General features: G+C 32.8%; 1 protein-coding gene across 1 annotated transcript in view; it reads left to right on the top strand.

Moving 5' to 3' along the window:
* LOC110112383 (pescadillo homolog) overlaps positions 1–13,676 on the top strand; it is a 40,142-nt gene extending 26,466 nt beyond the window's left edge. The window contains exons 9-14 of the mRNA XM_020844583.2: positions 3,092–3,185; positions 3,348–3,634; positions 3,805–3,912; positions 4,141–4,262; positions 12,506–12,953; positions 13,507–13,676. Of these exons, the coding sequence (XP_020700242.1) occupies positions 3,092–3,185; positions 3,348–3,634; positions 3,805–3,912; positions 4,141–4,262; positions 12,506–12,953; positions 13,507–13,587 (1,140 nt within the window). The 3' untranslated portion in view covers positions 13,588–13,676. The remainder of the gene's footprint in view (positions 1–3,091; positions 3,186–3,347; positions 3,635–3,804; positions 3,913–4,140; positions 4,263–12,505; positions 12,954–13,506) is intronic.
* Positions 13,677–15,046: the final 1,370 nt, after the last annotated feature.

Below are 15,046 nucleotides of genomic sequence, written 5' to 3'. Positions count from 1 at the left end.
TGTATAATTGAATTTAAAATATTAATTTCACATTGATTAGGAGATTTAATTAAAAAAATATATTCATTGAAAAAAATTAACTATATGTAGTATGGTGTTGTGACTTTGGAACACTTCATTTTAATCTTACAATTTATGTCCCACTCACTTGGGAAATTCCTCTGTAGTATTGTTTTTTATAGCATTTTTGTATTTTCATTTTTTAGAACTCATATGGAATAGTGGACCCTAGATGTGAATTGTTTGGTGTGGTTTTTTCTTTGGCTAATAGTGCTTTTATAATTGAATATTTATTATTTTTTAAATTTAGATTTATTTGTAATTTTAATATTATTATATTAAATTTATGAATTATTTATTTAATATTTAAATGATGTGCAATTCAATTGGTCGGTTCAAAGAAATCGAGACCGGTTCAGTAGTTTTCCTGTCGAATCGTCGATTTTTGATTAGTTCTTTTCTAGTTTGATGCTGAGCCGAGCTTTAAGATGGATCGAAGCTAGTCTATGATTGGTCTATCGGTTTAAAATAAGTCATAACGTATTGTTTGGCTCTGGTTTTCAAAACATGCATTAAGGGCACTTATTTTGTTATGTGATTTTTTTTAATTGAATGCTGTACTTTTATGTTGAGGATATGTTGTAGTTTATCCAATTAAATTACTTACTTGTATGACTATATGTCTATTTATATTATATAGATATATGCATGTATGATAGATATTTGAGTCTATTTAAATTTTACTTGAATTTGTGTTTTTGTTTGTTTCTTTGTTAATGAATATATTTAATTCCTAATATCCACTAGTCTTTGTCTCACTTTTTTCAATGATTATTTTCCCCTTTCTATAACATATCTTTTATGTTGTTTCTATGTGGTATTTATGTTTTATCGCTATATAATACATGAAACTGCACATAACATGTTTAAAATATATTTATTCTTACAATCCTAAGGATTCTCACGTAGTGGGATAAAGGCTTGATGTTGTTGTTGTAATTCTAAGGATTATTTGGATGGTGTTTATTATAACTTAAATTTAAAAATTGATTAAATTTGGTCTATTATGCGGTTATGCCTAACTAGACTAATTCGCTTTGATTAAATGAAACAAGTTGGCCAGGTTTGAGGGTTGGAATGGTTTGGTACTGCCTTGAACTTCATTTGACTTTTGCATCTAGTGCGAGGTTTATTAATCAACCGTTGAGTCAATTCATCCATGATCTTGTTGTGCATGAAATTTCACTGTCTCGATGCCTATGCTTGTAGACCAACTTGTACGTTAGAAGGTTTGGTACCAATTGGGCTGCTAGCTCCTAGCCGGTCAACATCTAAAATGCAATTGGCTATTTGTGGTCACTTTATATTTTTTGTTGTTTATTCTTTAGTTTATTTTCAAAGGTAAAGTGAAAACACCTTTGTTTTTCCTATTTATTTTTTAAAAGGTTTGATTTTGCAATTTGTTTTTAATTTATTCCTATTTATTATTTCCATGAGAAAGAGGCGGCTCATTTGATTCAGTGAGATGGGGATGACTGGTAGAAAAAACTAATAATGACTTTGGAGATGTCTTAGGCAATCTGGAGCCTGTTTTGATATCATCTTCTTGATCGTATCCCTACCTAGTCTCTTCCTCCTCGCCCACCCATCCTTCCCCTTTGCTTTATGAGTGCAGGATCTTTCTCCCCAACTCCTCATCCGCCTATTTCTTCCTTGATGATGCTCTCTAGATCCATTTTTTGCAACCTGATTTTCGCAACCCACATGACTTTCCACCATCACCTCACCTGAAAAATTGCAATCGTAGGTGTCGTCTTTCTTCTACAAGTCAAGATCTCCGATTCTCTCACTTAGAAGCCCATTTCCATTTAAACTTTTAAGGAGCCCTTGCTTGTAGCATTCAAAGCAAGGATCTTATGGGAGGATGGATTGGGATTTGTGTTTGAAAAAGCATGTTTTGAAAAATATCCAAAACATCGAAAAGTGTGTTTTGAGAGTTTTTGAAAACAGCCTATTTTGTTTTAAAAAATAAAAATAAAAAGACACTGATCACATGCTTACCAAACATACTTTAACCAGAATTTTATAGAAAGAATGTAAAAAATAAAAATAGAAGTGATGTGAAATTGGGCCTAAGAGAAGACATACATACAAAGCAATAATAAGGAAACATAATTAATTTCATAGAAATTGCGGAAAGGCCACAAGTAAGGAATTATATAATTTTTACATATTATGCTTCACTGCCAATGAGACATAATTCGAAAAATAGATGCTAAGGACTGCCTGACAAGATGCGGAAAGTCCGACTTGTTTCTCCAATTGTCTTGCCCACATTAGGTCCTTCACATTAGAGATAAAACAATAAGAAATTAATTATAAACTCAATGGAAAATATTCAACACATAATTGAAAACCCACAAGAAGCTACACCATGAATAGAATGGTAAACAACAAACAATGAATATGCAAGGATTGCTGAGAAGTCATGTGGCTAACACCCTAAACTAGTATGATAACACCAATTCTAGTTGGCTAATCCCAAGTGTTTTTGACCAACACCATGGCTGTGTCGACCAAAATTATGGCTTGTTAGCCAGCATCAATGCTTGATTGGTTGTCATCAATTGAGTCTGCCAAAACCCCAATATGAGTCAGCATGGTTCTAGTTGGTTGGCCTTCCAAGATGGTCACCTTAAGTCTAATCGGCTTTATAGATATGTGCGAATGGCTGGCCCAATTAAGTCTAATGCAAGAAAAAGTTCAAGGGTTGAAATTTTGGGTTGTTACATTTATGCTGGTGTGCTTGAAACCAACATTAGTTCTTGCAATTTATCATACTTTGAAACTTCATTATAGCATCACTGTTTGCTGATGTTTTGATCGAAATTGTTTTTATGTTATAAACTTTATCTATGGTAATGGTTACAATAGTTTATTTTGCTGGTCAGCATCACCATTATGCCTTATTTACTAGCGCCTTCCAATTCACATAAGAATGTGTACCTGTTCTCTCAACTGCTTCTCCTATTTAATGATATTCCCCTGATGTGCCTATTATTAATGTCTATTTATCTTACATCTTATGCAGACTCTTTTAGGTTTTGTGAATTTCAAGCTTTATCATTCAATAAATGTTAAATATCCTCCTATTCTCGATCCTCGCCTCGAAGCTTTGGCAGATGGTACCAATTCCTTCCCTTTGTTTGGTTTCATATGGAATTTTTTATCAGTCTGTTTGCGTGACACATCAGAAAGACTCCTGTCAACTGTTTTCCTTGATTTTGAGTGATGATTTATATCCACCTTTCGGAAAGTAGGTGATATTAATTGTATCATATTTGTAGAGCTTTATGCCTTGTGCCGGTATATTGCTACTGGTTCGAGAACATTATCCGGAAATTCCCAATCTGGCATATCATCAGAGTCGGAGCAAACCGGTAACAAGAAGATGAATTCAGAAAGTGAAGAGTCAGAAGTTAGATTAGCCCAGCTTCAGCATCAATTACCAGCAAATGAACGTGGGGCTTTGATGAATATGATGGAGGATGTAAATGGCGCTGATGAGGAGGACCAAGATACAAAGGAGTGCAAGTCCCTTTTCAAAGATTTTAAATTCTTCTTAAGCCGAGAGGTTAGTTTAGTTCCATCACCTCTGCTCTATAACTGACGCTGAATATATTATGATTTGTGCTTTTGTAATTATTGTTCAAAACTCTATTTTTTTAATTATTTTGTTAAAGAACAATTTTCCTTTCCTGTGCATTAACAAAATTGATTAATAGCTATTCTTGATACTTTTAGGTTCCCAGAGAGTCGTTGCTTTTCATAATTCCTGCATTTGGAGGTTTGGTTTCATGGGAGGGTGATGGTGCTCCTTTTAAGGAAACAGATGAGGACGTCACACATCAGGTTTTTTTTCAGTTTTATTTTTGTTTTGCCTTATATGTTAAGGGTTTAGCCGAAAAATGCTCAAATCATTTGTATATGCTCTATTTCAGCTCATAGTTTCTGTAAATTATCCTTTAGTTGATACCCATGAAAAATAATTTAGGAAAAAAGTTATAAAATTTTGTAATTTTACAATGAGCCTATCGTATACTCAACATTCTTTTATTTATTTCACTTGTGATCACTCAGATTGTTGATAGACCATCTCTTGGTCGTAAGTTTCTTTCTAGAGAATATGTTCAACCACAATGGATCTTTGATTGCATAAATGCCCGAATAATACTGCCCACCGAGCAATATTTATTGGGAAGGTATGTTATCATAATTCTTTTGCAATTATTTTTTGCTCTTCTGATTGCGATACACGATAGTGCTGTTTGTACCTTTGTTCAACCTGATATAAACAAGATGAATGTCCCAGTTATGTGGGGATGAGTATTTGATGAAATTTCTTTAGTATGTTAATTAATTTTATCAATCTAATACTTGGAAATACTAATGTTAAAATTCATTCCAGCACATTTGCAAACTACTCAATTTCTTTTTTCCCTTCAAAAAATAATGAAGCTTATTTCATGTTCATAATAAAGATTATATGTTTATAAAATATGCACACTAATGTTTTTGTGGTATTGTTTATTAAATGTTTAATTGAGTTTAGAATATGTATTTTTGATAGTTCAATTATTTATTTAAAAATAAATATTTATTATTGTAAATTTGAAATAGGTTGTGTATAATAGTTTATGTGCATTTGCATCTAAGAATTGGATAATGTAATTTCTAATGTTATTGTTTGAGGAAATGTACTTTTACAATTAAGAACTTAAACATTAGTTTATGCTAATATATTTATTCTTGACCTTTTGCTTTTTACATATATGATATTGCTTATTTATATTAATATTAATGCGTTCGATTCATTTGCAAAATTTAAAAGGTAGATGGCTTGATCTGGATAGTAATAAATCAATTCATTTGGTTGATTTTAACTGTGGCAAAGATAGGACCGAATTCATAGAAGTTTGGTCCATATCTTGTTATTAAATGTGGGGCAACTCATTTTGAGGGCCTCAGGGCCAACAACTTACCCATAATGTGTGAACCCAATCTTACTCATCTTTTTTGAAGCCAAACTCAACTTGCTCAAGGTATGCATCTCATATAAGATTTATACACCATCAAGGTTTAAAATTATACAATTGGATATTGAGTCATTTTTTTCATGAGAGATGTAAGCCTTAAGACACTTTGAGGGTCTCAAAATAAAACTATTGAAAAGTAAACAAAATATAAAAAGCAAAGGACTGAAGCATTTAAGCATAATTATTTTGAATTATTATGTAACATCATATAAAGTTATACAAGTACTCAATAATAAGCAAGAAGTAAATAAATAAACCTAAATAATTCAATAAACATAAAGAATATGCTTAACATAAACTAATTATGATATAGACTCCAAATTCAAAAGTTATTTTCACTCGTACCACTTAAGAGGATCTTCATCAATGTCAACATCATAGTTGATTGCTTTTTGCCTCTCTCATTCTCACTTATATCAAGGTACTCCTAATTTTTATAATTTTTAAATTCATTGAACTTCCTTGTATCCGATAAAAAAATCCAATATGAATATTATTTTAAACAAGGACCATATTGACATTTGATGATTTATAATACATAAAATTTTATATTTACATTTTCTCACCTTTTTTTTTCAACTTTTGTTGTTCTTGTTTCTTAATAGAAAAAAAAATCAACATTGTGATATTGCTTTTGGAATTGTGATGTTGAAACTCCATTTTCGACCTCCATAAATTATTCATCATTTGATGGCACATCATTAATAAATAAGAAATCTTCATCTTCCTCTAAAATTTTCTTCCTCTTGGTTATGCATTGTGTAATCCAATGAGTTTATCCTTAAGGTAGTCAGGTGAAATTTTTCTCTTGGTATGAACTTGGTTATAAGTACTCTAATTTTTCTCACATCTTGATGACGAGCATGTAAGATTGAACGCTTAGTTTGCAAATCACGTGCCTTCCCTTAGTAAACACATTTAAAAACGCTTGAAGGCACATAATAACTTATTGTGCAATTTATACATTTTTTTCTATCATTTTTACCTATATTTGAAATTTAAGCATGCTATATGCAATGAGCATGAGCATCATTTGATAGATATACGGATATGAGTATGTCCTTAAAATTTCGCAAACAAGTTACATCATGACACAAAGGTTAAAAACATTCAAATTAGATTGCCTCTGAATTTAAAAGAGATTTATATGCTCGAATGGGTAACTAGAAAATTGAAAAAGTTCTGGATTGAAACAAGAAGTAATAGGGATAAGAGGTAGAAGTATGAATAAAGAAATAAAAGAAATAGTGTCATGGCGTGATTCTTTATGGTAAGCGCTTACCGGAAAAAGAAGGCCCATTCTTGGATATTTTCACCAGACGTTGGAGGAGCTGGGCTTATTTACCCAGTTTTTCTGTAGATGAACAAAATTATGCCCATGATTCAGTCTATAGTATCGTCCCTTTAGTGGTATATATGATGAAATTTTAGAACTGAGGGAGAACTAAATTACTTACTGCTTATTCAAATATAAGATGATCTGGGAATTAAGTATAGAGGATCAGAGAACTAGCACCTCACCAATATAGATTCCCTACTCGTTTGCTTATTGGAAATAGTAAACATGCGACGCTATGAAATCCTATTTAGTCACAAATGCATCATACTAAAATAAGAAGATTGCAATACATAATTTCTCAGATAGTGAAACCCGATTTGAGCTTTGTTGAAATGGAGGAAGAGCAGACAATTGATGCATTCAGTTTTTTTTGGTTTATTTATGTTTTATTATATTTTTGAACAATATTAGTTGTGTTTTATTTTTATTATGCTATCCTATGATGGTTGGGCTTCCAATGATCATGGTAGGAAGGTGCTTGGCATGGCGAACCTTGGGTTTGCTTGCTCTTGGGTCCACTTCGTCCTTGGGCTGCTTGCTGATTTTGGTTTGGTGTGGTGGTTGCTCTCGGGTATGGCCTTGGTTGCTTGGTATGGGGCTAAAAAATTGTGGGATTCTACTTGGTGTTAGCTCATAAATGCTTGAGCTGAAGTTTAGCTCAATGATTGGAGATTAATTGCACTTCCTAGCTCATTAATTCAAAAAGGTATGATAATATTTCTTGGATTCATTTTGGAGTGGACTTGCCTCTTCTCCTCCCCTATGTCTTCTCGGTTTTCTGTGCTGGTTGGTTTTCTTGTGCCTGGCCCCTTTGTTTCCTGTGCTAGCTGGTTTTCTTGTGCCTGGCCCCTTTGTTTCCTGTGCTGGCTGGAGTTCCCGTGCCCTGGTGCTTGGCCTCCTGTGCTGGTTTTTCGGGTCTCCTGCTGGCTGTTTTCCCGTGGCATTTTGGGGGGAATTTTCGTGGTTTTCACCTTGTTTTCTGTGCAGTTTTTTACTGCAATCTTTGCTGTCTTTTAACATTTTACTTGGTGACTTTTGGCCGTTCATTTCCCCAATTCCTATTCGCTTTGGTTGGAGGTGATATGGCTACTTGTCTACCTTCTTTTGCCTATAAAAGAGAGTTGTTTTGGCATGAAAAAGGTTGTTGATGATTGTGAGTAAAAACTCTACAAAAACCTGAGGGTTTCTTCTTGGAAAAGCTTGAGAGCTTGTTCCATCTCCTTCTTCTCTTCTCTATTTCGTCTTGGCTTCTAACCCCTTATTCTCTACGCAAGTTCCACTCCACTTGTATCCTTCTTCTTGAGCTTTGGAAGTGTATGTTGGCTGAAGTTTGGATTCATTTGTCGGAGGAGTTTAGAAAGGATGTTGGACTATTTTGCAGTGGTGGACCCTTGGTTTGCAAGCCTAAGCACAATTTTCTTAAAATTCCTACTTTCGTTGCATGTGAGGAGACCGCTAGACAGTTTTACTGAGCATAGCGTTTTTATATTTTTATTTTGTTTTCTTCGATTTGATTTTTGTTTCTCTTAAGTTTGTTTGGATGTTTGCAAGCTTTATATGAATCGAGTTTGGTTTAAGTCTTGTCTTGGTGTTCTCCAATTTGTCACTCTTTTCTAGTTTTGCTTGCATCAACAATCCTCACTCCCACTCAAGCTTGATCATAGATATCAATCATTCCTAGCATGAAATCAATTTTTTGATGTTTGCACATTGAAGATGCTTGGTAAGAGTGTTTTAGTTTGAAGACTCGTAGGAGCGCACACAAATTTTATGATTCAATTTGCAAGCTTTTTGTTATTAAAGTGCCGATTTATCTCCACATATTTAGTTCCGTCATATTGAAATGGGTTCTTTGCAATATTGATAGCAACTTACTTGCCCCTGAATAATTTTATAAATTCTTTTGTTTGGATTTTCAACTCTCTGAGTAACGTTATTAACAATATTCCTTCACATGCACCATGAGATACAATACCTTGTGGCTGATCTTTTGGCTGTTATGGAGCTTGCCCAATCAATGTCATAAAACACTTCCATGTCTATCATTGAAGTTTTCTTGAGGTAAGTCAATTTCTTAGGATTCATTTTTAAATATTGTAGGATTTGACGGACAACATTTAAGTGTCCCTAGGTTGAATGGTTCATAAACCTACTTACCATACTTATGGAAAAACCAATTTTTGACCATGTGTGATAGAGAATTGAGTGTGCCAATATGTCTTTGATATCTCCCCTAATTAAAATCTGGGCTTCCTTCTTCCATACCTACTTGTTTGAATCCATTGAACTGAGTGGTTTAAATCCAAGCATCCTCATTTCCTTCAAAATCTTGCACATGTTTTCTTTGGCAAACAAATATCCTTTTTCTTGATCAAGCTTCTTTGCAATGAAAATATTTGAGATCACCCAAATATTTAATTTAAAACTCTTTGGCAGTTAGATTCTTGAAGTTATTCATTTATTCCTTATAGGCTCCTATAAAGAATGATATCATTTGCATAAGTATTGAGAACGTCTAGCTTCCTTTTGGAAAAATGTTGACATAGAATGTTCAGTTCGATACTGAGAGAACTCATTCTTCTTTACTGCTATTGTAAATTTGTCATTTTAGATTTAAATGAGAATTTGACTCTTAAAAGGAAACAATGGAGAAAAAAGATTCCTATAGCCGACCCCACAGTGTCATAAAGGCTTGGTGTTGTTGTATGCACGAGAAGATTGCCCGAGGTCGTAGTTTGCACACTTTATTTATGCAGTCTTCATTTTTAAAATCAACAGGGATGTTCATGTAAGCTTCTTCCAAGACACCTTTGAGAAATGCATATTGATATCAAGTTAATGAAGTGGCCAGTCTAAATTTGTAGATAAATACTACAAGATCCGATTACAATTGAGTTTGGTGATTGGAGTAATGTTTCTACTTAATCCCATAATCATTTTGAAGCTAGTTAGGCTTTGAATCTGTCTACAGTTTCTTAACATTAGGTTTGACTAAAAAATTACTTAGAACCAACAAAATATTGTCATTTGGGTAAATTGGAGACTCTCAAGTTTTGTTTTCTTTCATAGTTATAATTTCTTCTAAAATTGCATCATTCTTGGATGTTGCTAGGAATTGCATCTGTTAGGCTTGTGGTAAAAACCCAAAAAATTTACGACAAACCTTTATTTGAAACCAACTATATATTGGGTGCTAAGTAGTTCGCGTTCTTGATGTGGTGTTGGTATTTTCCTCTCCAAGCTAATATCATCAAGTAATATGACTCTCTACATGAATAGAAGATTTGGGCGAGCCGGGTTTATTTCCATAGAATGTTACATCTATTAAGATGCGAAGTTTTCTCTTTAGTAGATAATATCCAAGGACTATGTTTGAGTGAGTTCTAATTTGCTTCTATGTTGTTGATTTCTGTGGACAAAGGTAACACACCCAACTATTTTGATAGGATTATTGAACAATCTAGAAGTGATTGTATGAGGCATGGATCTTTTGAAATCATATATTGATTTTTAAGACATGAGTAGGCATCATAAGGGATTTAATAATTCCATCATGTCATTTTTTTAGGCCATATCATTTTGTTGAGGAATATTAACATGAGAGCTCTTATGTACACTATCCATTGGTTCAAGAAATAATCTAATGGAATCAGTGGTCATACTCCCCTCCATTTTTATTTCAAGGATTACAAATTGAAATGGAATTTGGCTAAAATCATGTTTTTAACAATTTGAAAGATTTGGCTTACTATTCTTCTCTCATAAGTAACATCCATTTAACCTTGTTGTGATTACCAATAAAATTGACACCATCTATAATGTATGATATTATTGTTTGTTGATGGACTCAAAATATCATTGTGTACTTGTAGCAAATTTAGACAGTTGACATATTTTACACTAGAAAGTTTTCGAATTATTATTGAGTGATGATGAAAAATTTTTACCAAGGCATATGAAGTTTGGATGCAGGATGCCCCAATCAATGGTGGCGGGATATGAAAATATTATGTTTATTGTTGCTGGTGGATAGAGCAACACAACTATTCTTCTTTGATTGTCCTTTTGAGACACAAGGTAATAGAGGCATAAACACTTTTAGCAATGGCAATCATATTCTTTGAATAAAGTCTGAAAATGACATGTATTTGAGAAATATTTAGCAACATAATTAAGGTCGCATATTAGCTTACTTGTGAACAATAAGGTGTGCTTTTATTTTGAGATTTAAAAAATAGAGTCGAGAGTTATATCTTGCGAAATAATGACAATCCTTATAGTATTCACTATTCACTTTTGAGATTAACTATTTGTGATCCAAACTGTGAGATTTTTTATACATGGGCTATATTTGTGGAATGTGGGTGATCATCAATCATATGATGCAATGAACCTGAATCCACTATCCATAGAATATACTTTTCTCGTCTTACACTTGAGGCCTTCAGGAAATTATATATTTGTCTTAGAGAAACATGTATTACCGATAGAGTTGGTGCTTTTTTGTGCTTGCTGAATAATTTCAATAATTTTTATTTGCTCCTTTCTGATTGCACTCAGTTAGGTTGAGATCTTGATCTTGACAGTGGCAACTAGATTGCTACGGTGGGCTCTTTCATGGTGTGTGGGCAAGTAGAGAGAAAATATGAACTTACAAAGTCAAGGACATAAATATAGGAACTTTTAAAAATGCTTGGATTAGCATTTAAATGACTAATAGGTGAGTATAATGGGAAGAGTATGTCCAAGAGTGAGTTAACATGTTGAAATCTAGAAAAAAAATTGATTGAAATCAATGAGACCATGATAGCAGGAGTGTTTTACGTCACACCCTCAAAAAAAAGTTTGAACATGATTTTGCAATACAAATGTATCTGTGCATATTTGCATATAGAAACTCTCATGACAATCTTCAAGAATTGATTGCAACTCACAGGTAACCATCTTAAGTGGAAACATGTGCTTTCAAATACAAACTGATGCATAGGAAAAAATATTTGTTAGTTATGACTATCTTGAGTAGATATCGACTGAAAGTGAATTTAAGCGAGAGAGAATAAGCGTGGGAAATCTGAAGTAAGGTGTTAGGATGAGATATTTCGGTTAACATATAGGTAGATTCTAATTCATATTAAAATGTAGTTGAAGTGTGTGCATGCCTACGTGACAAATTTATGTTCTTTTGGAAAGTTCAAAAATATAACACTCCAAAGTGTTGTTTAAAAACTATTCGTACACGCTTTCTCAAGACTATTTGCTATCACTAAATTTGGTGAATATGCTCTTTAGCAGAAGATAAAGATTCTTTAGCAATAGAGAAACTTGGTACTTCATGGGTCTTCTACTTAAGCAGCTATCTTTCTCATTTTTCTATGTTTTCCATTCTCCACCCTACCTTCTTCTAAATTAATAGTTCAGTACAATTAGCAATTATATTTTGGTGCGATTAGTTTTTCTTGATGTATTTGGTTGATGAATAAGGTTAAGTGGTTGAAGTGGTGAATTATCTTATTAGTTTAGGAAATCATGGGACTTAAAAGGTAAATTTATAAAATTGATTGATTATGTTATATGAGTCCTTCCAACACGGTTGTTGATAGCCCAAGTTAATTGGGACAAAAATAAGAAAACTGTGATGAACATGTAAATAAATTAGAAATGCTAAATTAAATAGTGATTATTTAAGGAGAATTCTTATAGTGACTTCTATTGAAGATAAGATAATTAAAAATACATTTTGGGTGATTTGGACAGGTACAATGAAGATAGAAAATACATCAATTAGACATATAGACCAAATTAGCTTCAAATTTATGATGGACAAAAGATTAGTTCTATGATAAGTTGATAACATGATAGAAGGTACTCAAAATAATTTGTGAAGAGTAGGTTTAACATCTAATGTAATACTCAATATGAACAAATGATATATAGAAATTCATAAAATCATTACCAAATTGTAGGGGATAATGAGGCTTTGCATGTTTTCCTCTTCTGGCCATGCTTTACCTGTTTTGTCATTTGCTATATTTTAGTTGGTGTGCAAAATATAACCTTGCTGGTGTCACAGAGTCCCTCCACCACATTTGTCACCATTTGTGGACAATGAGGCTGAAGGATATGTTCCTGAATATGCCGAGACAATAAAACGTCTACAGGCTGCCGCCAGAAGACAAGTTTTGCCTTTTCCAGGCTTGGATCCTATGGATTTCTCTGATCCCGGAAGCCTTTTGGCTGAAGGAATTATTGATCGTGCGGAAGCTAATGAAGCTGCTGAGCAGCGACAGAAGTTGTTGAAGCTTGAGCAGCAGTACCATGATGAGCTGAAAATGGAGCTTCAGGGTGTCACTTTCTCTGCTGTGGCATCTAAAGGAAACTCACAAATCCCTCCTGCTGAAGATGTAGAGGTTGAGGAAGGTGCAAGCATGGCGCTGCTGGATCAGGTTGCCGAAGATGAACTAAATCTTTCCAAGGTTTCTATGTCTCGCAGACAGAGAGGCCTTATGGAAGCAATACAGGTGAAGCAGTTTTTCTGTCTTTTTTACTTTTGGCTTATGTTTTTATAGATTGATGTGATTCCTTCCTCCTGATAAATCTTTTTTTTTTTTTTTGGTTTCCACTTTCCACTTCCTTGCGTTATGTAAACATGAATGGCATTTGACTTCTTGCATTGTGTTTCCCTTTCTGTTCTCACCTTTTTACTTATTTCTACAAAAAATGCCTTTTTTTCTTTCTAAGGCTTCTTTTGAGACAACTGTTTTATTGCTTTCTTAAACTACTTTCTAGTATAAAAGTTACGCAACTCATCTTGGCCTGTTGGTTGAGAGCTTAGGCTTCCAACTAAGAGGTCTTGTATTCGAGTCTTTGTGTATGCGTTGCTTGTGTGAGTTTATCTTAAATGGCCTAAATGTCCATATATAAGTTTCTTGAATTAAAAAATTTTATACTAAAAAGTCATTTTATAAAGCAGTAAGAAAGCCATCCCAAATGAAGCTTAAATTATCACGTTGAAGATTATCATGTACTTTTGTGTTTTAAGTTTATAATCCCATAATATATTTCTTGTTGCAGATTGGCAAAGAAAGGAAAAGGAACAAGATTGAACTTCTCAAGAAAAGAAGGAAAAATTCAGAAGCAAACAGGAAAGGATGATGGTAAGAGGATCAAATACTGCAGGCTCTATTAGCCTTTTTGCTTTGGCTTCCATTGATTTTTTTTTTATGCCAGTGAGGAAAATGAATGTTCCTCTCCAGTAAGGTTGATGACCATAGTTGGACTGTTTTTCAACAAGAAGCACAAAGGCAGAATATTTTTGAATTTATAATGTCGTGCTTATCAATTGTTTATTGAACATCAGTCATTTAGGATTTATAATGATTTTGTTATGTAATTTTTCATAAATTTTGTATCTGATAATATTTTTCATCAAGTTTAATTTATGGAAAAAATAAATAATAAATCCTGTATTATACATGCAGCTAGGATTGTAAGTGAGTTAAATTGACTTGTGAGTTGGCTCAAGCTCAGCGCAATAAATGGCTTCTAAGCGAAGCTTGGGCCAGGTTTTACTCGACTCGATAGCTTGCAAGCCGGCTCGTTTAAAACAGACTTAAAATATATTAGTATTCTTAATTTTAAGCGCATTGTAAAAAATGTTTAAAAAATGTATCTCATTTTTTTTATATTAAGTGATTTTTTTATTTCTCCTCATTCATTTTTTCATTATATTATAATAATTATTTGAATTATAACTATTTTCTTTCATGATAAACGAGACCGATCGTGAGTTGACTTTAACTTGTAGAATACTGCTTGAGCTCAAACTCTATAAATTTACAAACAACATTACAATTAGATTTTTTTCTTTTTTGGATAATTTTTTGTCATTATTATTTTTTGTTGATTTTAATAAATTTTTTACTCAAAAAAACTATTTTAGAAAGTATTCTTCCTGTAAGAATTATCATGCGTGATTAAAAAAAAAATTATTTTGTTTTTGTAGTTTATTTATTAGGGTATTTGCATACCTATAACTTAAAATACTTTCATTTTTATTCAAATACTTGAAAGGAATTGAGGTGGTCCGGAAGTTATTATTGGTTTTTTTTAGTGTTGGATATGAAAATTAAGGGAGTTTTGAAATGATAGGTATGTATATACCTATTATTTATTTTTAAATAATCGTTTAAGATTTACATAATAAATGTTGGCCATAAAAAGAAAAGTATAATATTTAGTTAAGTGTTATGAGATGAGAATGTTCAGATGGATGAGTGGCTTTACTTTTAAAGATAAGATACGAAATGAGTATAAATGCGAAAATGTTGGAGTAGCTCCAGTGGAAGATAAAATTATAGAGTCGTCATAGATGGTTTGGTAACATAAAACAGAGGCCTTTCGATGACCTCGTTATGATAAGTAAATGTATTAGATTTGACTTATGTTAAGAAAGATAGAGATAGATATAAAAATACTTAGTTAGAAAATATTAGAAATTATGTTTTTTTATTAGATTTAAACGAGAATTTGATTCTTAATACGACACAATGAAAAAAAAATTATTCATGTAGCCGGCCCCATATAACGGGTTAAAGGCTTGTTGTTGTTTTTT

The sequence above is a fragment of the Dendrobium catenatum genome, unplaced genomic scaffold, assembly GCF_001605985.2.
Source record: "Dendrobium catenatum unplaced genomic scaffold, ASM160598v2 fragScaff_scaffold_1226, whole genome shotgun sequence".
Taxonomy (NCBI): Eukaryota; Viridiplantae; Streptophyta; class Magnoliopsida; order Asparagales; family Orchidaceae; genus Dendrobium; species Dendrobium catenatum.
Note: the sequence above shows the minus strand (reverse complement) of the source record. Positions and strands in the feature narration are given on the sequence as shown.